Source organism: Alosa pseudoharengus, unplaced genomic scaffold, assembly GCF_046254945.1.
Source record: "Alosa pseudoharengus isolate Yale_2024_CS ecotype anadromous, Long Island Sound unplaced genomic scaffold, YU_APseudo_1.1 YU_APseudo_1.1_scf_19, whole genome shotgun sequence".
NCBI classification, from domain to species: domain Eukaryota; kingdom Metazoa; phylum Chordata; class Actinopteri; order Clupeiformes; family Clupeidae; genus Alosa; species Alosa pseudoharengus.
The window spans coordinates 9,724,095-9,751,730 of NW_027468657.1; the positions used below are offsets into that span (position 1 = coordinate 9,724,095).

The 27,636-nt window shown below is 39.9% G+C and overlaps 1 protein-coding gene across 1 annotated transcript; it reads right to left on the reverse strand.

Moving 5' to 3' along the window:
• Positions 1–1,864: 1,864 nt before the first annotated feature.
• LOC143132844 (uncharacterized) lies at positions 1,865–27,352 on the reverse strand. The gene is made up of 17 exons (XM_076292668.1): positions 27,292–27,352; positions 27,167–27,202; positions 26,723–27,016; positions 24,411–24,707; positions 21,717–21,833; positions 21,150–21,171; positions 6,070–6,128; positions 5,912–5,954; positions 5,751–5,800; positions 5,640–5,667; positions 5,327–5,385; positions 5,180–5,207; positions 4,970–5,017; positions 4,784–4,842; positions 3,235–3,259; positions 2,742–2,779; positions 1,865–2,259 (listed from the first exon to the last, which is right to left on the reverse strand). Exons 1-17 carry the CDS (start codon positions 27,314–27,316, stop codon positions 2,198–2,200), a joined length of 1,290 nt encoding a protein of 429 aa, XP_076148783.1. The 5' UTR covers positions 27,317–27,352; the 3' UTR covers positions 1,865–2,197.
• Between the last annotated feature and the right edge of the window lie 284 nt (positions 27,353–27,636).

The following is a 27,636-nucleotide window of genomic DNA, read 5'->3' on the forward strand; positions in this document are numbered from 1 at the left end:
GCAGCGAAGCGGCGGTCATATAGGTTTAGTCAGATTTGTTTTTTTTTTTTTTCTTTTTCTTTTTCGCATGTCCAAATTTCCGTCAATGATTTCCCGGGACACTGAAAAACCGGGGTAGACGAAACTTGGTGGGCATGTTACCCCATATGGATAGCATGGAACCATCGTTTTTCGTTTTGATCTGTAGCCCCCCCGCTGGACTGCACCCCCCGAAAGGAGGGTAGGGCAGACACAGTTTTCTGTGAATATCTCGAGAACCGTAAGGTTTAGGAGGACCATTTTTTTTTGTATGTTGATCTCAAGGGGCCATGTCAACCCATTCCATAACCACTCATTTCATGTATAGCGCCACCTAGTTAAACACAAAAAAGTAAAAATTAGGTGTTGTAATCGCAGGTATCTGTGACCTAACATAGTCAAAACTGCATGAAATTGGAAGTGTAGGATCATTATGACACCCTCTGAATGCACGCCAAGTTTCGTGGAATTCCGTTCATGGGGGGCCACACAATAAATTAATTTATGTTACTATACACCAACTGGCCTGTAGGTGGCCGGAGACAGTTTTCTGTGAATATCTCGAGAACCGTAGGGCCTAGGAAGTCCACCTTTTTTTTGTATGTTGATCTCAAGGGGCCATGTCAACCCATCCCATTACCACTTATTTCATGTATAGCGCCACCTAGTTAAAAATTAAAAAGCAAAAAATTAGGTGTTTTCATCACAATATCTCTGGCTGACATGGTCAAAACTGCACGAAATTGAAAGTGTAGGATCATTATGACACCCTCCGAATGCATGCCAAGTTTTGTGTACTTTCGTTCATGGGGGGCCTTACAATAAAACAATTTATGTGTACATTTAGTGACGTACACCAACAAGGATTCCCGGGACACTGAAAGACCGGGGTACACAAAACTTGGTGGGCATGTACCCCCACATGGATAGCATGGAACTGTCATTTTTCGTTTTGATCTGTAGACCCCCCGCTGGACTGGACCCCCCGAAAGGAGGGTAGGCCAGACACAGTTCTCTGTGAATATCTTGAGAACTGTAGGACCTAGGATGACCATTTTTTCCGTATATTTGCCTCCAGGGGTCATGTTAACCCAGTTCATGTGCACACATGTGCACAAACAGATACACACACACACACACACATTCACAGTAATCATACGTATGTATGACACATACTCACACAGTAGACATATGTACGCTTCCATGCACAGGCACATACGCAGGCACACACACAAGCAGGCACACACACACACACACACACACACACACACTCACACACACACACACCCACACACCCACACACATAACATAAACATAACACAAACAATCAAGAATTTCTCATAATTATGAACAGGCAAGATGGAGGTGGGGTTGTATAAAATGAATTTTACATGTGAAATCTATGAACTAATCATGTTTTGGTACTTGTTGTCTAGCAGATACCAGTGAGAATTGAGTGTGGATAATGCAATTTAGTGAGACAGTTAGAATCATATAGGCCTTTCAGCGTGATTTCTTTTTGTGGAAAAAATGTGCTGGACTGGGCGGCGGTCATATTTTGTACCGCTCTGCGGTACATCTAGTTTACAAATGATATAGCATTCTGTTTTTATTCACATTTTACAAAAAAGTCACAGTCAAGTTAGTGAAAACAGGGCTGTAAGTAAATGTGCAAGAATAATACTGGTATATTTTTCACTACATTTCAGGGTTACCTAACTTGATTTTTTTATTTTTTTATTTATAGTAGTAGATGTGAGAAGGTATGTGATGATCATATACATATACATATACATTATATTGTCAAAGCTGTGTTTCCCTGTGACAATGTTATGAAAGGCCTTTAAAGACCAACAGAGGAGAGAGTAAATGTTGGGACACATACACTCTTAAAACGAATGTGTTGTGTCCCTTTCTGGACACAGAGATGTGTTAAAAAACAATACAAGTTGTGTTGTTTTCGACGCAAGCATGTATTGTGTAACAAATAAAATAAGGAAACACAAACTGTGTTGTCCCTATCTGGAGACAGAGATGTGTTAAAAACAACGCAAGTTGTTTTGTTTTCAACACATTCGTTTTAAGAGTGTACACACACAACATGGTTTCTTGTATTAAATTCAGATTAAATACTGCAAGTAGTATGTGGCTGATGTGCCTGGTGTGATGAAAAATTGATCTAGACAAATTCACCAAAGACAGAATCCTCTGGCGGAGAGAGTTCATGTTGTTTCTTCTTTTCTGTATAAAAGAAACGTGTAAAAACATTATTGGTCAGCGCTGTCTTATGAGACAAACATAGAATTGTTGGTTGGTATGTCCGCCTGGATAATGCTAATAATGTGATAAATTTGTGTGATACATTTGTGGTAAAGTTTCATACTAGAAATCCCAATGCCCTACAACATACAAGGCAGGCTTTCTGTGCTGTAAATGAAAGGGGGCCATCATTGCTTGTTAATCGAATAACACCTCAAATATAAGAATTCTACAGTTTTCTCCATATAGGGTGCTTGGTGCAGGGGCAGGCATAGAGTGTAGAGGTGCCCATAGAAACGGGAAAGCCCCTGGTTGAATATGATCACCATTGCTGCCCCACCACCACCCACAACAACAAAAACAACAACACTAACAACAACACCAACAACACCACCAACAACAACACATGACCAACTTTCCCCATAAACCACACTAATGCCAGGCAGACAGACAGGAGCACATACTTTTGTATTGAACGCTGGCGTATTTCATCTCTGCTGGACTATATGGACAGACAAAAGAGGGGACAGCACATGACAGTCATTGTTATGAAGTATAAATATTGTTTCTTGCTGTGTGTCAAGGCATGCAAGCTAATAGCCAAAAAAGGCAACCAACAACAAGGTTGCAAACAGATTTTTTGGCAATGTTGTCATTCTGTAAAGATTATTCGGTTACACTTTACTTGACAGTATCGACATAAGAGTGACATGACACTGTCATGAACAAGTCATAAACAAAAGTGTTACTGATTATTCTTATTTTTTTTCCCCATCAGGGTTTCATACCCGGGTCACAAAAGTAAATTGTTTTGAGAAAACAATGGGGAAGACAGACAGATGTCTTAATCTGTCTTTTAAATGACCTATGCCAAAATGAGGATCTTGTGGTTGAAAGAAATGTGATCCTTATAAAATGCTTTGAAAATGGAATAAATCTGCTGTAATACACACATACCTGCTAGATTTCGGTTTCCTTTTAGCTGTGAATGGGACATAAACATTGCGATTTATTGTGTGAAACATCGATTAACATTTAAAACATAAAATATAATACACCACCACAGACCACTACTGTAACAGTTTTTAAATGAGGAACCAAATGAATGACAAACGACAAGACAGACTTTGGGCCCTATTTCCGTCCTGGCGCATGGCGGAAAATGGGTTATTTTCTTGGCGCAAGGTTTAAATTCTTATTTTGCACCTTGCATCTCTTTTTTTGAGCAATGCACCAAGGAGTGTGGCAACTAACAACCTGAAGAGGGATCTGGCACGTCTAAAAATCGCTGTCGTACACTACCTAAAATGCATTACACCACTGACCAAGAGAAACCATGGACTAAACCAGAAGTCCATGGCGAGTTGCTTATGTTATTTTAAGAGTGTATTATCAACAGTGATATGGGCGGGTGTACAACGCACCATGCTACTCTCATCCACAAATGCACACCGGCGCACATCCATGCAAAACATTACAAATAACAAGATTACAATGGGAAATATAATTAGAATAAAGATATTACGAAATACATCTCACAATGAGTAGTTATTCACCATCATCTGCAAATTGGTAATGACAGAGAGGCAAATATGAAGCACAGCTGAAAACGAGATGTAAGTGATTATAAAAATACAGATGAGCTGTTTAAAATTGCGCTGCGCGCTGTGTGGTAGTACTCACAACGTGTGAATACTATCACAAACAAAGACTAACAAAGAACTAGGAAACATATACAGTAGCACGCTGGACTAAACAAGATTCGGAAATTCAGACCTCCGATAGAGCAAAAATGACTTGAACGCAAAGTTGGGTCGGATTTTATGCTCGGAGAACTCTTGTGCCCTAAGGTTCTTGACGTCACTATCATATCCTCCACCCAGCGGCCTCCCTTGCAACAACACGAGGCGAATCTCACTCACTTATTACAAATAGGCAAGGTCACTTATCACTAAATTAACACTAGAGATAGAAACACTCACCCGAGACATTTTCCTTCTTGCTCAACTATAGTAAACAATTCTAATAACTTACCTAAGGTCCTCCGAGTTGAAGGAAGTACAAGAAGACACAAAAGAACAAGGCAATGATCAGGGAACAGAATGTCCCTCAGGTGAGGGATGGAGGCAGGGATTCAAGAAACAAGTATCCCATGTTAAAGAGGAATAGCCAGGCAGCTCTACACTCTCGGGGCATATTCATGAGCCCCCATGTCCATGCCCCCAGAGTGAGCACTGTAGCTACCTGGCTGCTTTAGCTGTTGGCTGCAGCAACTCGAGCTAGGTAATACTGATTGTTTTCATTTGTTTATTTTTTCATACCGACAGTACTCGGTGACCTCGAGACATGGAGATTTATGTGAAAAATCATTGAAATCATTGTGAACAAAGGAGCACATCATACAGTACACAGAAGTAAACAAAGGTCAATGGGAAGTAACATTAGGAGCAGACATGATGGAATACAAAATAAAAGTACAGACAAGGAAACAGGACAAGACTCTTACATCGGGAATGGGTTGTTTCACTGTAGATCATATCTGTTTGTTGAGTTTCTCTAGTCACACTGAAGGAGAGGGGAAGGAGGAGTGTTAAACAGGGAAAGAGATAAAGAGAAAAGCATAGTCTGTCTTGGTGAATCAAGAGGCCTTTAATAGCCTTGGCAGCTAACGAGATTGTAAACGGATGTTTACCCTGTACGTGTTAATTTGCTGTAGACCGTATCTGTATGCTGCATCTCACTAGAGAGAAGATAGTGGAGAGTGTGATGGAGAGAGACATAGTTAAAGAAAAGGAAAGAAAAGAAAAAGAGTGGTATGTTTCATGGTACTTTGATTCGAGGGGGCATTTATAGCTCTGAGGAGTATTTTCACTTTTCTGAAATTCCTTTCACAGACATGTACCTGTTACATGGTTCAGGCTCACTGTAACCTGTGAACAAAACATAAACATTGAACATCTCTGAACTTAAAAAAATATTTGCTGTCAACTCATCAGTTATGATCTTGTTCCAAGTGAAATGTGGTGTGAAGTGTAAATAAAATAGTCACTTTGCACAAGTCTTGGATCGCTGTAGATTACTTCTGGTTCCTGGGCTGCTTCTGTTTGTCTGTATTGGAGGGGAGAAGAGAGAGAGAGAAAGACAGAGAGAGAGAGATGAGAAAGAAAACAACATTAATAATACATTTATGGAGTGCCACATTTGTTTGCCAGCTAATTGTTTCAAGGGTTTTAGACTCAGCTCACAAAAATACTTACTGAAAAGCCTTGGTAATTTCTATTTTTAAAAAATTCCCATTTCGACTGGCTCAAAAATTGTGAAAATCTGCATAATGATTGATTGGCATGTACAAATTCACATACCTGCTATGAGATTTAGATTTCTTCTTAGCTGTGAACGGAACACAAGAAATGAGTGTTATTCTGTAAAACATGAACTTACAGAAAGAGCATGGAATCTGAAAGAGCTCACACCTTTAGAACGTGTTGGTTTGCTGTAGACTTCTTCCGTCTGCTGAGTCTCACTAGAGAGAAGATAGTGGAGAGTGAGGTGAGAGAGACATAGTTAAAGAAAAGAAAGAGTCATGGTTTCATGGTATTCATAGCTGAGTTCTGGGGAGTATTTTCACTTTTACCATATTCCTCTCACAGACATGTACCTTTCAGGCTCGCTGTTTCCTGTGAACAGAACATAAACATTGAACATCTCTGATCTCTGAACATAACTCCTAACATTGTTAGCTGTCAAAAAAAGCCCAACAGAAATGGTATAAAGTGTAAATAATATAGTCACTTTGCACAAGTTGTGCTTCGCTGTAGATTACTTCTGTTTCCTGGGCTGCCTCTGTTCGTCTGTATTGGAGGGGAGATGGGAGAAAGTGAAAGACAGAGAGAGAGAGAGACAGAGACAGAGAGAGAGAGAGAGAGAGAGAGAGATGAGAAAGAAAACAACAGTAATCATACATTTATGGAGTTCCACATTTGTTTGCCAGCTATTGTTTCAACCTGTCACAGTGTAATGATGTGGATGTTGTGATACGGTGTGTAATGATGTGGATGTTGTTATAGTAATGATGTGGATGTTGTTATATGTTGTGTAATGATGTGGATGTTGTTATAGTAATGATGTGGATGTTGTTATACGGTGTGTAATGATGTGGATGTTGTTATAGTAATGATGTGGATCAGGGATGGACTTGGACCAAAAAATGGCCCGGGCATTTTTGGCCATGGCGGCCCACCATGATTATTTATACGATATGCTGAGGCACACAACATACCAGAGGATATATGCGCACATTTATCATCCATTTCGGGAAAGCAATGTTTCACTAATATTACATGATAATAATAACTGTAAGCTGTAACACCTGCAAACTATAACTTTATGGCAGGCTAAAATAACACTGTAAGTTGGACACCGAGTCTACTCATAGCATTATTATGACCGCCGCGCAGCGAAGCGGCGGTCATATAGGTTTAGTCAGAATTTTTTTTTCCTTTTTTTTTTTTTTCGCATGCCCAAATTTCCGTCAATGATTCCCGGGACACTGAAAGACCGGGGTACACAAAACTTGGTGGGCATGTAACCCCACATGGATAGCATGGAACCGTCGTTTTTCGTTTTGATCTGTAGCCCCCCCGCTGGACTGGACCCCCCGAAAGGAGGGTAGGGCAGACACAGTTCTCTGTGAATATCTTGAGAACTGTAGGGCCTAGGATGACCATTTTTTTCCGTATGTTTGCCTCCAGGGGTCATGTTAACCCATTTCATGTGCACACATGTGCACAAACAGATACACACACACACACACATACATTCACAGTAATCATACGTATGACACATACTCACACAGTAGACATATGTACGCTTGCATGCACAGGCACATACGCAGGCACACACACAAGCACGCACACACACACACACACACACACACCCACACACATAACATAAACATGTACATGCACACATTTCAAGAATTTCTCAGAATTATGAACAGGCAAGATGGAGGTGGGGTTGTATAAAATGAATTTTACATGTGAAATCTATGCATTAATCATGTTTTGGTGCTTGTTGTCTAGCAGATACCAGTGAGAATTGAGTGTGGATAATGCAATTTAGTAAGACAGTTAGAATCATATAGGCCTTTCAGCGTGATTTATTTTTGTGGAAAAAATGTGCTGGACTGGGCGGCGGTCATATTTTGTACCGCTCTGCGGTACATCTAGTTTGGAAACAAAGGCTATTAAAACACACACACACACACCCACTAGGGTGACCACCTCCAAACCAGCAAGGATGAGGTTGTGCACAAAACTCTATAGGCTACTATTATTATGACCGCAACGCAGCGAAGCGGTGGTCATATAGGTTTAGTCGGATTTTTTTTCTTTTCTTTTTTTCTTTTTTTTCTTTTTCGCATGCCCAAATTTCCGTCAATGATTCCCGGGACACTGAAAGACCGGGGTACACGAAACTTGGTGGGCATGTAACCCCACATGGATAACATGGAACCATCGTTTTTCGTTTTGATCTGTAGCCCCCCCCGCTGGACTGGACAACCCGAAAGGAGGGTAGGGCAGACACAGTTTTCTGTGAATATCTCGAGAACCGTAGGGTTTAGGAGGACCATTTTTTTTGTATGTTGATCTCAAGGGGCCATGTCAACCCATTCCATAACCACTCATTTCATGTATAGCGCCACCTAGTTAAACACAAAAAAGTAAAAATGGGTGTTGTAATCGCAGGTATCTGTGACCTAACATAGTCAAAACTGCACGAAATTGGAAGTGTAGGATCATTATGACACCCTCTGTATGCACGCCAAGTTTCATGGAATTCCGTTCATGGGGGGCCACACAATAAATTAATTTATGTTACTATACACCAGCGGTTCCCAAACTTTTCCCCCCGCGTACCACCGGCTACATTCCGACTCGGCTCGCGTACCCCCATCCGACACATAAACACATAAAAACGTAACGCATTCTATATCCCCCCCCCCTCCCCCTCGTTGACAATATTTGTCCGTTTCCCGGTTTTAGGTGCGTGCATTTGGTCAGTTAAAAAGTTATGAAAAGTAGCCTGCACAGTAGCCTAACTACATCCACATACAATATCTTATAATAGGCCTACAACAACGCCTGACAAGGATGTATTCGTTTGGACAACAGGCTATACAGCCTAGAAAGGCTAAACTTAGGCTACCTTTAGTTTGTTAAATGTAAAGCCTAGCTTAATGTTACCTTTCTTGCCCATCTGAAATAACTCTTAGCTTTGCTCCTTCCCTCCTTTCTGTTTTTGTTGTTTTCAAAAACCTGTTATTTCCGCAAAACTTTCCTCCCACGGACCACGGACCATCCAACGCATTCAAAAGTAACGCATTCTATTAGCTATTCCAGGCGTCATGTTTAATAAGCTGCCCTTTTTTGATGAACACATACAGAGTTTATAAATGATATCCTTTAATTTCATGTTTCCATATCATTATGACCTGATTCGAAATTATGTATTTATTCATGAATTAATTACAAAAGATTTAAAATTTTCATTTTACACCGGTCCGCCATAGCCCTTTTCAACCCCCTAGAAGCAGCTCGCGTACCACCGGGGGTACGCGTACCACAGTTTGGGAATCCCTGCTATACACCAACTGGCCTGTAGGTGGCCGGAGACAGTTTTCTGTGAATATCTCGAGAACCGTAGGGCCTATGAGGTCCACCTTTTTTTTGTATGTTGGTCTTAAGGGGGCATGTCAACCCATCCCATTACCACTTATTTCATGTATAGCGCCACCTAGTTAAAAATTAAAAAGCAAAAAATTAGGTGTTTTCATCACAATATCTCTGGCTGACAAGGTCAAAACTGCACAAAATTAAAAGTGTAGGATCATTATGACACCCTCCAAATGCATGCCAAGTTTTGTGTACTTTCGTTCATGGGGGGCCTTACAATAAAATAATGTATGTGTACATTTAGTGACGTACACCAACAAGGATTCCCGGGACACTGAAAGACCGGGGTACACAAAACTTGGTGGGCATGTAACCCCACATGGATAGCATGGAACCGTCGTTTTTCGTTTTGATCTGTAGCCCCCCCGCTGGACTGGACCCCCCAAAAGGAGGGTAGGGCAGACACAGTTCTCTGTGAATATCTTGAGAACTGTAGGGACTAGGATGACCATTTTTTTCCGTATGTTTGCCTCCAGGGGTTATGTTAACCCATTTCATGTGCACAAATGTGCACAAACAGATACACACACACACACATACATTCACAGTAATCATACGTATGACACATACTCACACAGTAGACATATGTACGCTTGCATGCACAGGCACATACGCAGGCACACACACAAGCACGCACACACACACACACCCACACACATAACATAAACATGTACATGCACACATGCACACAATTCAAGAATTTCTCAGAATTATGGACAGGCAAGATGGAGGTGGGGTTGTATAAAAGGAATTTTACATGTGAAATCTATGCATTAATCATGTTTTGGTACTTGTTGTCTAGCAGATACCAGTGAGAATTGAGTGTGGATAATGCAATTTAGTAAGACAGTTAGAATCATATAGGCCTTTCAGCGTACACCTCATCCTCCTCCGTAACGTCTCTGTCCACCTTAGTCTGAGCAAATTAGGGTTGAAGGTGGAAGTAAATACAGCAAAAGGATATTTGGTATCAATCGAACCGTAATTTCATGTAGATTAAGAATTTCAGGTGCCTACAGCGCAGATTTGTACCAGAAAAAAGATATACAGCTTTGAATGGACCATGGTATAATGATTATTGGGCCAAAAACATATATTATCACATATAGATATTAGCTGATATCTCCCATACTGGTAAAAGGATCTTTACCAAACTTGGTGTACTTACTCACCATATGTTCTTGATTAAAATTAGTAGGTGTTTAATGTCTTGGAGTCAAAGGTCAAGGTCACATGAGGTCATACTTGACATGCAATGTTTGTTTTATACCTCTCAAGCAGATTGAAGGATCCTCATTAAACCCAACACAGTTAATTAAGCCTAAATTAACTGATAAGGCATTAAAGATCATGGGTTCACAGGTAGAGGTTAAAGGTCATGAGGCTATAGCTGGCTGAGGCATAGAATCAACTATCTGAATTGACATTAAAAAAGATTAAGACATTTATTAAAGCAAAACAAACTTTATTTTCTGTATAAAAACAGTTGTTTCAACCTCCACATCTTATTTTAGTAGTGTAGTAATAGCCTCTCTGAAATCAGGGGAAATCTAAATAATTTGCTGTTTTAAAAATGCAAACATCTGTGTGAATACCTGTTTTAAAATAAAGTAAAAACAAAGTACTATTACATAACATTCAGTACATCAATAACAACATTGTAGTTCATTTAGACAAGCTGAATAGCAGAAGTTTTAGATTAAATCCAAACCATTTCTGTCAAACTTCTGATAAACATTGTCATCTTGAGCTTTTTCCTTCAACTTAAATTATAACGCCAGACAATCGATGTAAATGTCTATCTTGATAGAATAGTGTTAGAAATAAAAACTACCCTTGCATCGCATTGCAATAGTTATACTTTGTTCCCTGAAGTTGGTAGTAGGCATATAAGCAACGGCAGCAGCGGACTGATATTACCTAGGATTCTACTAAGTATTATGGGTTTTCAGGATGTGAAGGGATGTAATCATGGGTTTCATAAGGGTTTATACTATTGTATGGGTTTTCATGTTTTAGAAGAATGTAGTCATGAGTGTCATAAGTCAGTGGAGTGGTGTGAGTGTAAAAGTACTGGGGGTACCAGGATGAGAGGATCTCCTCCTTATATGGTTAAGGGAGAGGGGGTGTTATCAAGCTGGTAAGGACTGGACAGGACAGGGATGAGGAGGCCACTGTGCCTTATGAGTTAGGGCCTGTCTAGCTAGGAAAAGAATAAGATAAGAAGGCCTTATTTCACCAAACTGGAAGGAAACAGAAAAACTTTTAATTTTACATATGTTACCTATGCATTACATAGGTTTGCATATAGTTTTATGCATGATGGGAAGATGGTTTCCACCAATGTAAGCGACCCTGCTTGGTACTGATTGGTGAAGGGTGTTGATGGAGATGGCGTGAGAGGGTGGCACTTCTCAAGGGCTGAGGAGTATAAAATATAGTGTACAGTATAGCCATCCGTAGGGGAGATCTTGTCGGGGGCCCCAGCTGATGACATCTCCTCCCTATTGCTTTGATGGTTGGTCTGGACTTTGGTTGGGCTGTACCATCATTGCAATACGGTGAATAAAGATCAACAGTCTTCGGAAAATCTTCTATCTACATTGTCTCCTTCGGACGCCTTGTTCCAGAGTGCTAAATTACTAAATAGTCAAGTGGTAATTGTTAATTGGACAATTGGATTTGGAAGTGGACATTTTCTAGCCTGGAAAATCCAGACCCTGGTAATCTAAAAAAGATTAAGGGTCTGGCCACGAACAATGCAATGGCCCAACTCGAGGGGCGGCACCAAGCATGCATTTGAAAATCTCACTGCACGCAATTGGATAACACTAGACCAATGTTTACTCCACTCACATCCATCTGGGATCGCTTCCGTTGAGAGTGATTTCGGCACCAGATTTTATGGTAGAGCCAATCAGGACGCAGGGCCGGAGTTTCATAGATGTGACGTAGCGTAGAAGCGACTGTGAGACTGTTCTCAGCGTCACGGGTTGGCTTCAATGTGAGTGGTTGAAGTAGCATGTTAATAGAGGACGGACAAGTGGCTTATCTAATCATATGCAAGGATTTTTGATAAGGCCCAGCCTTCTGAAACACCACTCCAATGGATCGATCCCAGATGGATTAGTGGAGCTAGGCGGAACGAAATTCATCTGGCGAGAGTCAGGTTGGTCTCATCATCCATTGCAGTGAAATTGAAAATAATGAATCAAGACAGTACTGAGCACAACTAAATACTGATATTCATCCCAGGGGAAAATATTGCTTCTTACAACACTCTCATCTTTCAGAAACAAAATTTAGAAAATGAACTGCTATCCTAATACTTTGTGTCCCTTAATGTGCTTTGTAAGAAATTATAAGGTGGCTTGTAACAAATTCATATTTAATTATATTATTGATATCTACCGTCAAAATCTTCCAAAATATTTAAATATTATTTTTTGCCCACCCCTAACTTCAACTGAACAGATAACAACGGACATGCCACATTAGTAACATCAAAACTGGAAGACAATGCTAGTCTTCAGGGTCACAGAAATTGCCAGGAGAAAGTGGACAACACCTTGTCCATGAAGGGAAAAATAGCAAGGGCCACAGTTAACAGTCAAACTAACTTATGGAAAGTCACAACAGCAGAGAAAGCTATAATTTACAGCTGGAAGTAGCACTGCTTGTACTGTGGAAAGGACTGCATGGGCAATATTGAAAGAGATATTGGTCAGGTCATGACTATGCTAGTGGAAGTATTCCACTGTTATGTAACTGATAAGCACATTTGCATACAGTAATTGCAATCAGATTATTGATTCTTCTATACAAAGGAGGGGTATTAAACTCATTGTGCTGTAGATAAGGACTCCCCATGTCAAAAACAACCAAGTCTATGTTGTGCAACATAAAAAAAGTTCACTATATTTACAGTAATTGAATTGAACATGGCATGTTGATTAGCATGTCTCCACCGTCTATAACCTTGTATGTCAGGGGATGAAACTGAACTTAACCTTTGACCCCCATGGCCCTGAGTCCCTAGGTTCATCTAACTTGTATAGACAATAAATGTACTAGAGTTAATGAAGATCCATCAGTGCTTTGGAGATATGAACCAAATACTGCATGTGAGTTATTTGTGTGACCCCTTGTAACCTTGACCTTTGACCTCAAGACCTAAATTGTCTTGCCAGCTCTTTGAAAACTTGTAGTGGGTAAGTAGACCAAGTTTGATGAATATCTTTCAATTGGCTTAAGAGATATCAGCTAATATCAAGATGTACTAACTAGGGATGCACCGAATCCCGATTTTTGGGGTTCGGCCGAATACCGAATCCACTGGTTAAGATTCTGCCGAATCCGAAACCGAATACCGAATCCTACTCCATCCTCAGTCCATTAACACAGTAAACACATTTATGAAGTAAATAACATCCACAGCAGTGTATATTTAATTTTATTTTATTTTAACTGCAAATTGAACATGTAGCTCGACTAGAATCACCTTCTTTGGACTGAAAGTACTGCCAAACAACACTTTTTCTGCTCACGAGTTCCATTTTCACTTTCTCACTCACACAGCCTGAGCTACTGCATTCGAACGGGCCACCTACGTAAACACCTTCCTATAATCAAAGGCGGCGTCATGACGTCGACCAGTGTAGCGCGCATAGTGTAAGCGTAGGGTTCGGTTCGGTGGGGAAAAATTCTAAGGTTCGGCAGAAACCGAACCCCGTCAAAAAATCCAATATTCGGCCGAATCCGAAACCGAATCCTGGATTCGGTGCATCCCTAGTACTAACATACGTTTTTGGCCCAAAAATCATTGTGCCATGCTCCATTCAAAGCCCTATATATTTTTTTCGGTACAAATCTGCGCTGTAGGCACCACAAATTCTTAATCTACAGAAAATTACGATTCAAATGATACCAAATATGCTTTTGCTGTATTTACATCCACCTTTGACCCTTTTCTAGGCTAATTCGCTCAGACTACCTCCTCCGAATCCACCGGTACTTCTCCTCAGGGGCGTCACTAGAAATTATTCATCAATGTCACTTACCAGCCAATAAAAACAAAGGGGCATAATAGCCAATCAGGAAATAGCACCTCTGTAGCTGGGTAAGATTGAACGCAACAACCAATAACAATCGTTCACATGATTCTTCCGAGTGTTTCGTTGTACAGTGGAAACTCATCACATCACTTTGAGCGCAGAGTAAGTCGTCCCCTGTTTTAATGTTACAACAAATTCACAACTTGTTTGACAGAAAATATGACAAGTTGATCGATGTTAGAGAATGTTGCCCACATAATTACAGTAGCATCTGTTTTTCAATGCTTAGCGTCAAATTTGTAGCCTAAATTTAGCAACAGTTTACCAGAGTGCTCTCCCTGACACACACACTCACACCATGCGAAGGCTGCATGCACACATGCGGACAATTAATAATGGTTTACGGTGTAGAGAAAGTCTTGTAAAAGTAGCCTATACTGTTTGTGAAGCTGTCCTACTGTAAAACTAAACATAGCTTTCTGATAAACTATTCAGAGATGGACATCAGAAAATTCTTCCTGAACAGAGGCAGAAGGAGAGGAACAGTGAGGAGAGAGGACGAGGGAGGTATGATAATTGACCACATTAACGGTAACATTAACATTTATGTTGCTGTGATTTGATCAATGGTTTAATGGCAAACTTAAATAAGTTTGCTACATTTGCAAATGTAGCCTATAATAATCTACACAGACTCTGCGTAGATTATAGCCTATAGGCTACATTTGGAAATTATCACCAAAAGTCAATATGAAGGCTTTAGTAGGCTATTTAAGCTACAAAGAACTGCAGTGTTGCCAGTACCCTTGCCTGGGAGGGAAGTGTATCTCAATTTTGACTAAAAAATAAGCTTTCCCTTGTGTTAGTAGGAAAGCCTATTAAATTCATGCAGTGAGTATAGGCCTACTTATGCCTATGTGTTTGGATATTGCTGGATAGCGGTTCTTACAACAATTGAGGGTGAGAGTGCTGGTCCTACAGTATGACAGTGACAATAATGATTTTGAAGCTTGTAGCCTACCCGTTTTTTTTATTTATTTTTTATGTATTGGGAGTTGAGGGCCTGTGCCCCAGCAAAGCTCTAGGTCTAGAATAGCCCCTGCTTCTCTTTCCTCTGTGTCACTACACTGCACATCAAACGTAATGTCTCTCTCCTCTTCCTCCGAATCCACCTGTACTTCGCCTACTTCTGTGTTACTACACTGCACATCAAAGCTGTGTTCCACTCCTTCAGCCTGTGCACTCGATGTCTAACGGCCCTGCACCCGCTGTAACAGTCGACCTTGGGGTGAACATTTCTGTGATTTTGACACATTTTGCTGCGTCTACTTGTAGTCTTTTTAGCCTTTTGTCTCGCAGCTTCTGTGCGCCCCCCTTGCGCTTTTGTGGTTTATTAGGCCTACTATCCATTTTCACAATTTCACAGACGGAAACTCACTTCTCTCCGCGGTCAGACAGCTCAAATGGCAAATTTGATAAACTTGGGAGGGGAGGGGGAGGGCTGAGAGATGTCATTGGACTAGCCCAATGTTCGTCAAGAAAATCAACCAATGGGCCGCGTTTCGTGTCTCAAATACCGTCGCGGTGGATATTTTTTTTATTATTATTAAATTATGACAGCCCCGGCCCATAAATGTGCGTTGGCCCACCGGGCACGCCCGATGGCCAATCCATGCCTGATGTGGACAGGGGCGCCTTAATACCACCCGAGGCCCCTGGGCTATATGTTTTTTAAGGACCCCCCCCCCCCCCCCAACCGCAAATATTAATTATGATTAAATGATACCCGGTCCGCGATCTGACCCGACACATAGCGTGCGCTTTTGGTTAATAACATGCAGTGTAGCCTATCATTATTCAGGATGTAAAACCTTTACATAAACAGGAACAGAAAGCCCTCGAATCACGTCAGCCTACCCATGACATCGCTTATCAAAAAGGCTAGCCTACTGGACGAAAACAAGCGTTGAACTTTTACAACACTGGCTGTAGGCTAAGTTAAAAGATGGGTAGGCTACACATGGACGTTTAAAAGCTTTTCAAAAGTGCATGTGTTTGTCGTGTCGACAGGAGTTTTTTTGAAATTCTGTCTACTTAACACACCAGTTTAAGGCAGTTTGGGAGGGACAGCAATTTAGCCTACAGAACAACTGGCTTATGTGACGTGAACATGGCTACCTTATGCATTATCACTACACTACATGGAGACATATCTCACGTTAACAATGGAAAAAACATAACATAGACTATTATATGTGCGAATGGGTTAGCACAAACTTAGCTGTTGGTGAACGGAGATGCAGATCACTAATTCATTTATTTGCGCCACAGCCCATGTTCTGCGTTCACTCCAATGAGACAAGTGAAATAGCCTATATGTTTTTAAAGCCGTTTCATTTCCAGGGTATTTGTTACGATATTTACCTGCTATGCCTTCTGTTTTCATGGACAGTTACAGGAATCCACGTCATTCGTTTATCGTTGCTTCAATCCTACCCACGTTATCTCCAGAGTTTGTATGATAAGTTTGTCAGTCAGATTCAGCCTCTCTAGCTCCTCTACACCCGTTGGGATTTATTACGTTTTGTTACATTTTGTTACATTTTAGAATTGGATAAGACAAAGGGGGCCTCTGCATGGATGTAGCCTAATTGTAGAGCAGTACGATGTGCTCAATTATTTAGGCTAGCTCCAGAGTAGGCTAATGACGCCGCGAATACGGACACGACGTTTATTATTATTGATTATCATTATTATTATTAGGAGGCCCCTCATTGGTCGAGGCCCCTGGGCTGAAGCCCAGGTAAGCCCCTGCATTAAGGCGCCAGTGGATGTGGATGTTGTTATAGTAATGATGTGGATGTTGTTATACGGTGTGTAATGATGTGGATGTTGTTATAGTAATGATGTGGATGTTGTGATAAGGTGTGTAATGATGTGGATGTTGTTATAGTAACGATGTTGTAATAGTAATAATAATAATAATAATAATAATAATAAGCTTTATTTGTATAGCACCTTTCATACACAGAATGCAGCTCAAAGTGCTTTACATTTGAAGCATGTAAAACAATAATAGTCAGTCAGTCATTATCAATCACATTTCTTCATTGCTGGGGCCGTTTATGATCCACTCAGCAACATATCAAAAATACAGAAAATGACATGTCATAGGACTGGCAGCCTTAACCCTCTTACCCCCCACAAGCACGCCATATGGCAACTGTGGCAAGGAAAAACTCCCATATTCCAGGAAGAAACCTTGAGCAGAACCTGACTTAATAGGGGGAGCCCATCTGCTTCTGGCTGGCTGCGCCCTCCAATAGCAGCAGATGTAGAATAATCTGAGAAAGTAGTCTACAGGATAAGACGAGTTAACTAAAAGCTTTCCTGTACAGGTATGTTTTCAGATCTTTTTAAAAAATATTTACTGAACTCGCCTGCTTGATGTACAGAGGCAGGGTGTTCCATAGTTTGGGGGCATAATGGATAAAAGCAGCTTCTCCACTTTGTTTGTGGAGCACTTTGGGTACGATTAAAAGATTAGAATTGGATGATCTAAGTTTCCTTTGTGGTTGATAAGATATTAAAAGCTCAGAGATATATGAAGGTGATATGCCATTCAGAGCTTTGTAAGTAATTAATTAACATAACCTTAAAATCAATTCTATAGGAAATAGGGAGCCAGTGCAGTTCAGCCAACACAGGGGTGATGTGTTCTCTCTTCTTAGTCTTAGTTAAAAGTCTAGCCGCAGAGTTCTGTATGAGTGCCAATTTCTTTAGATGTTTTTTGGGAAGACCAGTGAAAAGTGCATTGCAGTAGTCTAACCTGCTAGTGATAAAGGCGTGAATTAGTTTTTCTGCATCTTGTTGAGTTAAAAAGGGCCGCACTTTGGCAATGTTTCTCAAGTGGAAATAGGCTGTTTGAGTAACTTTACTGATATGTATGGAGTTACATTTGTTCCACTATTATGAGCGAGCAATAGCACAATTTGAGCGCAGAAAAATATTTTGAGCGAGCACACAAATTATATTTTGAGGAAAAATGAAACTCGAGCACAAAAAAAACTTGTAGTTGAGCAAACAGGAATCTATGTTGTGCTCCACAAATGTCTTTGCCTGCTTGCTAATATCAATATGTATGTGCAACATCAGCTCCTTTCATTCAGTTTCACTGTAGGTGCTCACATAAACTGTTCCTCCGCTCGCACAGGAGATCTCTGTCGCGCTCGCTCAACTTCGTCTGTGTGCTCGCTCAAAACTGTCGACAACGTTACGTTTGTTCCACAATTCATCAACCAATCAGAAAATTCAGGGGCTGGAGTCCAATTCTCATTGGCTGTTGAAGTTCACAACAACGCTTAGCGTCATTTACTAGTGTCAGTGCGAATCGGCTGGAATCGGGAAAGAATGAACATTGGAGCACGAAATACATCTTTGGTAAGTATTCATCATAAATATGGGTATTGTTGGATTTACAACACGGTTACAACGTCTACTTAACTTTATGCTTTGAGAGACCAGCATGATTAACCTTAGCCTAACGTTAACGTTATGTATTCCTCATAGATATATACACTAGATGTCGCCTTGACTACTGCTGTTCATTGGAACGAATGCGTCAATCGAGACGCCATCTTGCTTCAGTGATCCACTCCTCTATAATGCATTAGCGTCAATCTGGGCAAAGATCTAGCGAAAATAAAATCACCATAAATCGTCAAAATCTCAAGCAATTATCTAGTTTTTTGGGTTGTTCCAACTGACAGGCATGTATTTATGGTTGAGTCTAGAGAAAACTAAGCTTAAGACGATAATAAAGATACATTTTACCTGTCTAGCCCCATAGACTCCCATTCATTCTGCACTAGCTAGCGGCGGCCCCTAGAGGAACAATGAGTAAACTGCAACCAGGTTCGATACAACAGGCTCTTCGTAGACAGGCTCTGGTTGAGGCCACATACCTATGCCACATACCCCTCGTCTCGTTTACTCATGTAAGTTGTAATCTCACCAGAAGTTGCTGTAGATCTGTAGAACATTTACCTCTGCTACTACATAGGCTACGCCAGTCGTTACTTTTATAATCATGGGTCAGTGCCATGGGCAAACGAGATGTAGCTGAATTCATAAATGACAAAGCCATGAGAAAGGTGATTTTCTTACGTTTCAACAACAAAGAAGCCGATCTGCCATCATTGTGAGAAGTTCCCAAATTTGTCGCTAATCGCTAAAAAGGTTTTCTATCGCTGGGGATGGCCAAACGTCGCTAAATAGGTAACGCTGACAATACAGGAGAACTAGTTTAGCGCTTCAGATCCCTGTACCAAGATGGCGGCGGTGTTGACGCATGCTGAGAAGCAGAAGGCGACATCTAGTGTATATATCTATGTGTATTCCTCTTTAGCAATCTTGGCCGTTAGCATCCGATGACGATGTCTAGTAAATGACGCTAAGCGTTGTTGTGAACTTCAACAGCCAATGAGAATTGGACTCCAGCCCCTGAATTTTCTGATTGGTTGATGAATTGTGGAACAAACGTAACGTTGTCGACAGTTTTGAGCGAGCACACAGACGAAGTTGAGCGAGCGCGACAGAGATCTCCTGTGCGAGCGGAGGAACAGTTTATGTGAGCACCTACAGTGAAACTGAATGAAAGGAGCTGATGTTGCACATACATATTGATATTAGCAAGCAGGCAAAGACATTTGTGGAGCACAACATAGATTCCTGTTTGCTCAACTACAAGTTTTTTTTGTGCTCGAGTTTCATTTTTCCTCAAAATATAATTTGTGTGCTCGCTCAAAATATTTTTCTGCGCTCAAATTGTGCTATTGCTCGCTCATAATAGTGGAACAAATGTAACTCCATAGATATGGGGCTTAAAACTTAACTCTGCATCTAAGATGACACCGAGGCTTGTTACTTTTGGTTTGACCTGGTGTGCCAAGTTCCCCAGATTACTAAGAACAATATCTCGCTTTAGTTTTGGTCCCACCAAAAGTACCTCTGTTTTGTCATCATTTAGTTTCAGAAAATTTTTGCTCATCCACTGATTAATGGAGGTTAGGCATGCAGTGAGGGAGCAAAGGCCATCTGGGTTAGTTGGCTCCACAGAAATATACAATTGGGTATCATCTGCGTAGCTATGGAAGTTTACATTATGCTGACTTATGACGTTTCCCAATGGAAGCATATATAGGGAAAATAGCAGGGGACCAAGGCAGCTCCCCTGGGCCACACCAAAAGGCAAGTCATGTTTTTCAGATACATGATCTCCTAGACTGATATAAAAATCTCTGCCAGTAATGTAGGTTTGAAACCAGTTTAGAGCATTATCAGAGAGACCCACCCACTTCGCAAGGCGGTGAATTAGGATGCTATGATCAATGGTGTCAAATGCCGCACTCAAATCCAGAAGAATAAGGATTGAGACTTTGTTTGAGTCAGTAGCCAGTCTGAGATCATTGACTATTTTTACTAGAGCCGTTTCTGTGCTGTGATTTGATCTAAAACCTGATTGGAATTTTTTAAGGATACTGTTTTCGTTGAGGAAGGTATTTAACTGATTACAAACAACTTTTTCAAGTACTTTGCTCAGGAACGGTAGATTTGATATAGGCCTGTAGTTGCTCAGATTGGTATGGTCAAGATTTGACTTTTTAAGTAAAGGTTTCACAACAGCGGTTTTAAAAGCAGTTGGAAATATACCTGTTTCTAATGAGGTATTATTTAATGGTGTGGATGTTGTGATACGGTGTGTAATGATGTGGATGTTGTTATAGTAATGATGTTGTTATAGTTATGATGTGGATGTTGTGATACGGTGTGTAATGGTGTGGATGTTGTGATAGTAATGATGTGGATGTTGTGGTACGGTGTGTAATGGTGTGGATGTTGTGATACGGTGTGTAATGATGTGGATGTTGTGATAAGGTGTGCAATGATGTGTATGTTGTGATAGTAATGATGTGGATGTTGTGATACGGTGTGTAATGATGTGGATGTTGTGATACGGTGTGTAATGATGTGGATGTTGTGATGTGATGATGTGGATGTTGCGATACCAAGTGAATATTCTTACCGCTTTGCATTTGGCAGCAAACCTGTTTTGAAAAGAGGAAGGAAGTGAGTGGCATGAGAGAAACACCTGGCCAGACCCTTCCACCCAGCAACTTGAGCACAGACACACACACACACACACACACACACACGCATGAACACACGCACACATGCACAGACCATAATCCACAAACATGGAAGATTATTGGTCCTGTTCACTGATATATCACTGAACTCCCTCTCTATCTTTCTCTCTGTTAGCACTAGATATTTTGGTAACACTTTATAAGGGTACATGAATTATCATTAATTCATGCATGTCTCAATATTAATATCTCATGAATAAGAGAATTTAGGACATGTGCTTTTATGTTTGATATGGTGCTCTTACTGTATGCATATTCCTGAGTATAAGAATATATTTACACATTATAGAAGTTACAGATAAATAGACATGTGGAGTGTAATAGGAATAAGAGCCCTTGATCAATAAATATACTGATATTTCTACCACAAAATCAATTAAATGAAAATAAGGAGCAGAATGAATGAAGTTAATGTTGTCATTGACAGGACTCAAATAACTTACGTCTTCTGTAGAAGCAGGACACGGCTCCAAGCACGCAAAGCAAAATTACAGGAATGGTAATCCATATAATCCATGTCAGAAAAGGGGTGTTTTGAGATGATTTATCCTGCTTTGACTCTGGAAAGATATCAAGAACATGACACACTGAGACAGTTTCAAGGTAATTTCAAGAAAATAAAGGGTTGGCAAAATCCCCCAGAATAAGAACAAATAACATTTAGAGCATTTAGATAGTGCTGCCACTAACGACTAATCTTTCGACTAATTTTTCGATTAGTCGACTAATCTAAACGACTTTTTTTTTTAAATCAAGTGTTTGTTATTTTGTTGTGTACGTTTTATTTTGAACTCAACTAAAGGGAAAACGTAAAATATATATCACCCTACTTTTGTTAGAAGCTGTATTACTGTAAGTAAACTGTTCAAAAACATTATGTATTAAAAAAAAACCACCCATTTAAAATGCTACCTTCAGATCTACAGTAATGTCAGACCTTTGATAGACTTTATTTGTATGCCAGTGTTGCCATCGACATAGACAACTTCTTTGACCTGAGGCCCGGTCATGGCATACTTTGGGGTCATAGGGCCCACCTACATGAACCCACCCCCCATCAAATTATCATTATATCACATCACAATTATTATTGTTATGCTATATTGTTATACATGCACTTCAAAGCAGCCAGTGTTTAAAGTGCTAACATTGTTCACAAAAAGTTTGAAAACATGCACATCAGAGGACTGCTTTACTAATGTAAAATATAATTAGAATAGTTCCATTGCTTTTGCATGGTTGCATGATAAATACTTCTCAAAACAACAGCAATTATATGGGTGTCATCGTTTTGGGATGTTTCCCTCATGCAAGCATCATATACTGGTAGGCAAATGGAAAGAATATTTACATATTTAATTATGCCACAAGCTTTTGGCCACGTTATTAAAATTTGACTATACAATACTCTAGATGGTATATTATAGTCTGTTTTTATGGAAGTTGCATAAATCCACATTGTTCTATTAAATGTAGTTTCATAATAGCTTTCCAATAGGTTGAATTGGAGATTTGCTACCAACGTTATCAAGTGGTTTCAGTTTCTCTCGCGCATTGAATGAACGCTCATACCACCATTTAATTGTATGCCTCTATGTTTGGTGACACCAAATTAGCAAGTAATTCATACTGATTGCAGAAAAGTTTGTTTTCTTTTTCTGTCGGTCCGCGGTTCCTTGATCAATTGCGCAGCAAATTATCCGACGAAGCCCCGGGAAATTATACTCCGCGGCTCCGGACCAGCAATGTCCACGTTAAGGCTGGTGCTGGTCCGCGCGGCCCATAGTTTGAGAAACGCTGGACTTTGAAAGGCGACAGGGGTTGAGGACTTTGCAAATGAGCCTAACATCAGCATGTTCAAAACAAGTAGGCTACAGGCACTTTGCGCGTCTTACCACATAGGTTACTTCACTTTATCAGTTGGCTTGAACGCTAAAAAAATATGCGTCGTGACTTATTGACCATGGGAAATGACGCGCACCTTGATTGTTGATATCACAGGCGGCGGCATGTTCGGTTTAACGTTTTTTTGTATGAATGAATTACAGTAATGACACGCCGTTGCGTTGTCAACGTGAGACACTTCACTTCATTTATTTAAATTTTCACAATAGGCTACTATATTAGTCAGAGTCTGGACTAGCGTAACCTACTAGCTTAGCTCCCCCCACTTAGCTCTGCCTAATAATTAATTGCGCTGAAAGCAGGCAGGCACGCAGCTTTGCTGCTGGCATTAACACTTGCGTGCATAGTGGGGTTTAAAACATGCCAAAGTCTTAGTAGCCTGTTTAACATCCAAAGACAGTCATTGTACTTTTCAAGAGTTAATAACATAGAGTTAATATAACATTACAGCCGTGTGAGACCAAAAATAAATAGGCGGTCAATAGTAAAACGACTCTTCGACTAAAAAAATTGCCGTCGACTAATTTTCATGGTCGATTAGGTCGACTAAATCGACTAATCGCGGCAGCACTACATTTAGAACAAAAATCATTTATAGCATTTTCATACATATAAAACAAGGTGATAAAATGCACTAATTTACTAAGCTATTTTAAGTGTCCTCAAGGAGCAAGAATATATTTTCATCAGTTTCTCCTAAAAAAATTAGACACAAATGTGTTTTGCCTTTATAGTCCACACGATAGAGTAGGTTGGTTGGTTCGATCTGGGAGGAATAATTCCTGTAGTGATTTTTGGTAAGGCATATAACCCTAGTTTAGCACTGTGCTGGTGGAAAATTTATTGTATATTATAAATGTGATTATATGGCTATCGGACTTTACAGGTGGATAGGGTAAACTGTGTAGCAGTTCACATTTACATTAACAATAAGTATCATACCTTTTCTAGATTTTAAATAAATATCACAAGAATCAGCTATAAGCAATGATCTGCCTACATTTCACAAACAGACATGTTAACACTGCACATGCTTTTTATTTTATTTTTTAACAGAAATGACAATCATCAGCCAGGCTATGAATCATATATGATCAACAAACCCTGTTTTAGTCTATGTAAGTGCTAAGTGTTACTAAAGAATTATTTGAAAGATGTTTCCCAAGCTTGGGTCTGGCTCAGGCATGTTAAAATTGTTTTGGTGAGATTGATGAAGTTGAATATGACATTACCTGTGACTTGAATGATGACAGAGTTGTTGAAGCTTGTCAAAGTCACGTTGCCAGGGAGATGTTTCTTTATTGAGTACACACAGCTGTAATTGCCTGAGTCTTCTCTCCTGACTTTTCTCAGTGTAAAAATGGCTTCCTCTGCCTGAGCTACCTCCATGCTGACTCCAATCCCATTCTTGCAAAGGTACACGTGCACTATTTTCTGGGTTTTGGTCTTGAAATGAGAACATTTCACATCTATGTTGGTACCCTCAACTACATGAAGGGTGTTTACAAAAATAGGAGCCACCATAAAGTCTGAAACACATGAACAACATATTTTACACATGAGCATCCTTGTAACATGTAATTGTTGAAATGGTCAGACTAAGTTGTCCAAGAGTATAAGTATCTAGTGACAATAAATTACAACAAATTAACCCTGGAACTACACACTGGTATCTGTGCTATAGCCCATTATAGAAAACTAGAGTTTTAACATTGACCCTACTTTTCTGAGAATGTTTTATTCTGGTGTTATTGAGTCTGTTGTAACTTTCTCTTTTATCTGCTGGTTTGGATTATTGTAAGATTATTTCTGCTTTTATTAACAGCAAGCAATGAATAGAAAGACATATAAATATGAAATCTGAATAATAGTCTAAACAACCTTACTCAATAATACTCTTAATAATGTCTTATTTTTCTTACTTTCTGACATCAACCACTATTATGAGAATGCACCGCAGAACTAATACAGCTTTACATTGTATTTGTCTACCAACAGAGGTGAGCTAACATGTTAACTGTAACACTGTGTCATGGAGTGGCCACACAGTGGCAGATTAACTTTAACCCAACAATTAAAATTATTACTAAATTACTTTATTGTTACTAAATCATTTTTTAATATAATATTAAAAGTTGTTCTGTTCTACACCTAAACTTGTATTAAAACATGAAAACATAAAAAAAATGGTATAAAAAAAAAAAAAACATACGTGATTTACAACTCTGCAGCAATCAATGGCTATTGATTTTGAACATACAGTACACTGCTGGGGCCTCATGACGGGCTACCTGGTGCACCGTGTTGGAGACCCCTGCTGTAGAGCATTAGGATCACAAAAAGGCCCAATCAGTCACTGCTGACCCCAGCTACCGCCTGCACAGTGAGTTCAGGCTCTGTTGGACACGGATACACTATCAGGCGTAGACTGGTAATCAAGAAGTTTGGGAGTTTTAACTCTATTGTCAACTCTATTACATGTCACAACAAACTACCTGGGACACTATTTTGTGTTGCTTTAAGTCAAACATAGCACCACACGTCGTCAATGCATATGAGCAGGACAGGCTGGACTCAAATGTAATGCATTACAATATATGAATGGCAATTAGCCTGTGTGATGCATAATATATTGTACATATGGGCTATTTTCCGAATAGAATATTAATTCTGAATTGAATGGTGTTATGTTAGATAGTCAAAACAATGTCTGATAGGCTCTAGGCCAGTGTTTCTCAAACTTTTTCAGATGAAGGACCACTTAACCAATAAAAAATAAACGCACGGACCACCTAGCTAAAAAAAAAAAAGATTAGGCTAGACCTACTTCAACAGTATATTAGCCTACACAATAGGCCTACTTGCTTATTGTCTTTGCACTTTGCTTATTGTGTCAGAGGATTCATATGATTTAAACTGGCATATCTTATAGACAGTGTTGCAGAACTGTTTGGATTTACATACAAGTTGGTTCAATATGCAAACATCTCATCTATATTATATTGTACCACGTCTGCTCGCGGACCATCAGTGGTCCCCGGACCACACTTTGAGAAACACTGCTCTAGGCTACTTTTCTAACAAGAATAGACAGGATGAACTGTCTGTTGTTGTTAGAAAAAGTAGCCAAACACTCTGATGAACTCTGATTCTGATGAAGACGCTATCACGTCGAAACGTTAGCATCACCAGCACCAGTAAAGCTTGGTTTAACTAATCGTGTGCTCCGGTCCCTTTTTTTGGGTCAAGTCTTCCGAAAAGCCAAGAAATGTGATTGATTCAGACGTTAAAACTCACTTGTTCCCACTGCTATTGTCTCCCAGAACAACATGCCGTAATCTCATCTGATCTGGACCTAACCTGGATATTTGATGAGTTTTTTTCTTTTGGAGCAGGAGTGTGTATCACTGCTAGCTGTGCAACTAATTCCCCTCATAAAAAACTACCTTGACCTTGATCTTGAACATCCCATCACAGCAATTTAGTTTGTACATGGTTTTGATTGAACAGTCTGGTCTGATAAAGCATTAAAATTACACATTACCTTTGACTTGGATGAAGATGGAGTTTGTCCCAACAGCAGTCAGTGTATTAGCTGCATGTTTAACTTCTGAGTACACACAACTGTAATTCCCAGAGTCTTCTTTCTTAACATCGGGGATCTTAAATGTAGTCTCTTGTGTGTTCAGAAGTATTTCCATTCTGATTCCGACTCCATTCTTGCAGAGATACATGTGTAGCTCACCCCTAAGTTTTGTGTGAAAAATACACCTCAGCTCCAAACTATCCCCCTCTACAACTTTAGACTCTCTTGCAAAGATTTCAGCAGGATGTAAATCTGAAATTTAAGGTAAAAACTTTCATCATCCATGAATATATGCATAATTTAGAAAATAATGTACATTCATATATGATGTGAAAATATGTGTTATTAAGTGATATGAACTTATCAAATGTTAATTAGATAAACTAATGAAATTTCACATACCTGCCGCAGACGATCTGTCCAAAGCACATGAAAACGCTTTATTGAAGAAAAAACATTGATGAGATTTCATACTTGACTTCAAAATATATTGCTAATGTGTACTTTTTGGTTTCGTGTTCACTCACCGATCATAAGGAGTAGGAGCCGCATTGCTGAGACATGCAGAGCTGAAGAAGTTGATCTGAACCCGGGGCCTCACTGAGTAACACTGAAGGAGACTCATTTTTAGCTCAAATGGCCACAGTGAAGTCACCAGGAATAGTACAAACAGGAAGTGGCTTGGTGCTTGGTACATTTTTTTTTAATCTATGTTGCAAGGCTGAATTGAATATGTAACTGACTACTAGAAACAAATGCTTGTAAAATATAACTATTATAATTTTTTTTTTTTCGCATGTCCAAATTTCTGTCAAGGATTCCCGGGACACTGTAAGACCGGGGTACACGAAACTTGGTGGGCATGGGCATGT

Excerpts from the sequence above, each read along its gene's own strand:
- LOC143132844 (XM_076292668.1), bottom strand. The coding sequence starts at position 27,316 with ATGCGGCTCCTACTCCTTATGATCG. Across the intron at positions 27,203-27,291 it reads GCTCCTACTCCTTATGATCG|CGTTTTCATGTGCTTTGGAC; the intron begins GTGAGTGAACAC and ends TCTTCAATAAAG. Across the intron at positions 2,780-3,234 it reads AGGAAACCGAAATCTAGCAG|TCCAGCAGAGATGAAATACG; the intron begins GTATGTGTGTAT and ends CTGTCCATATAG.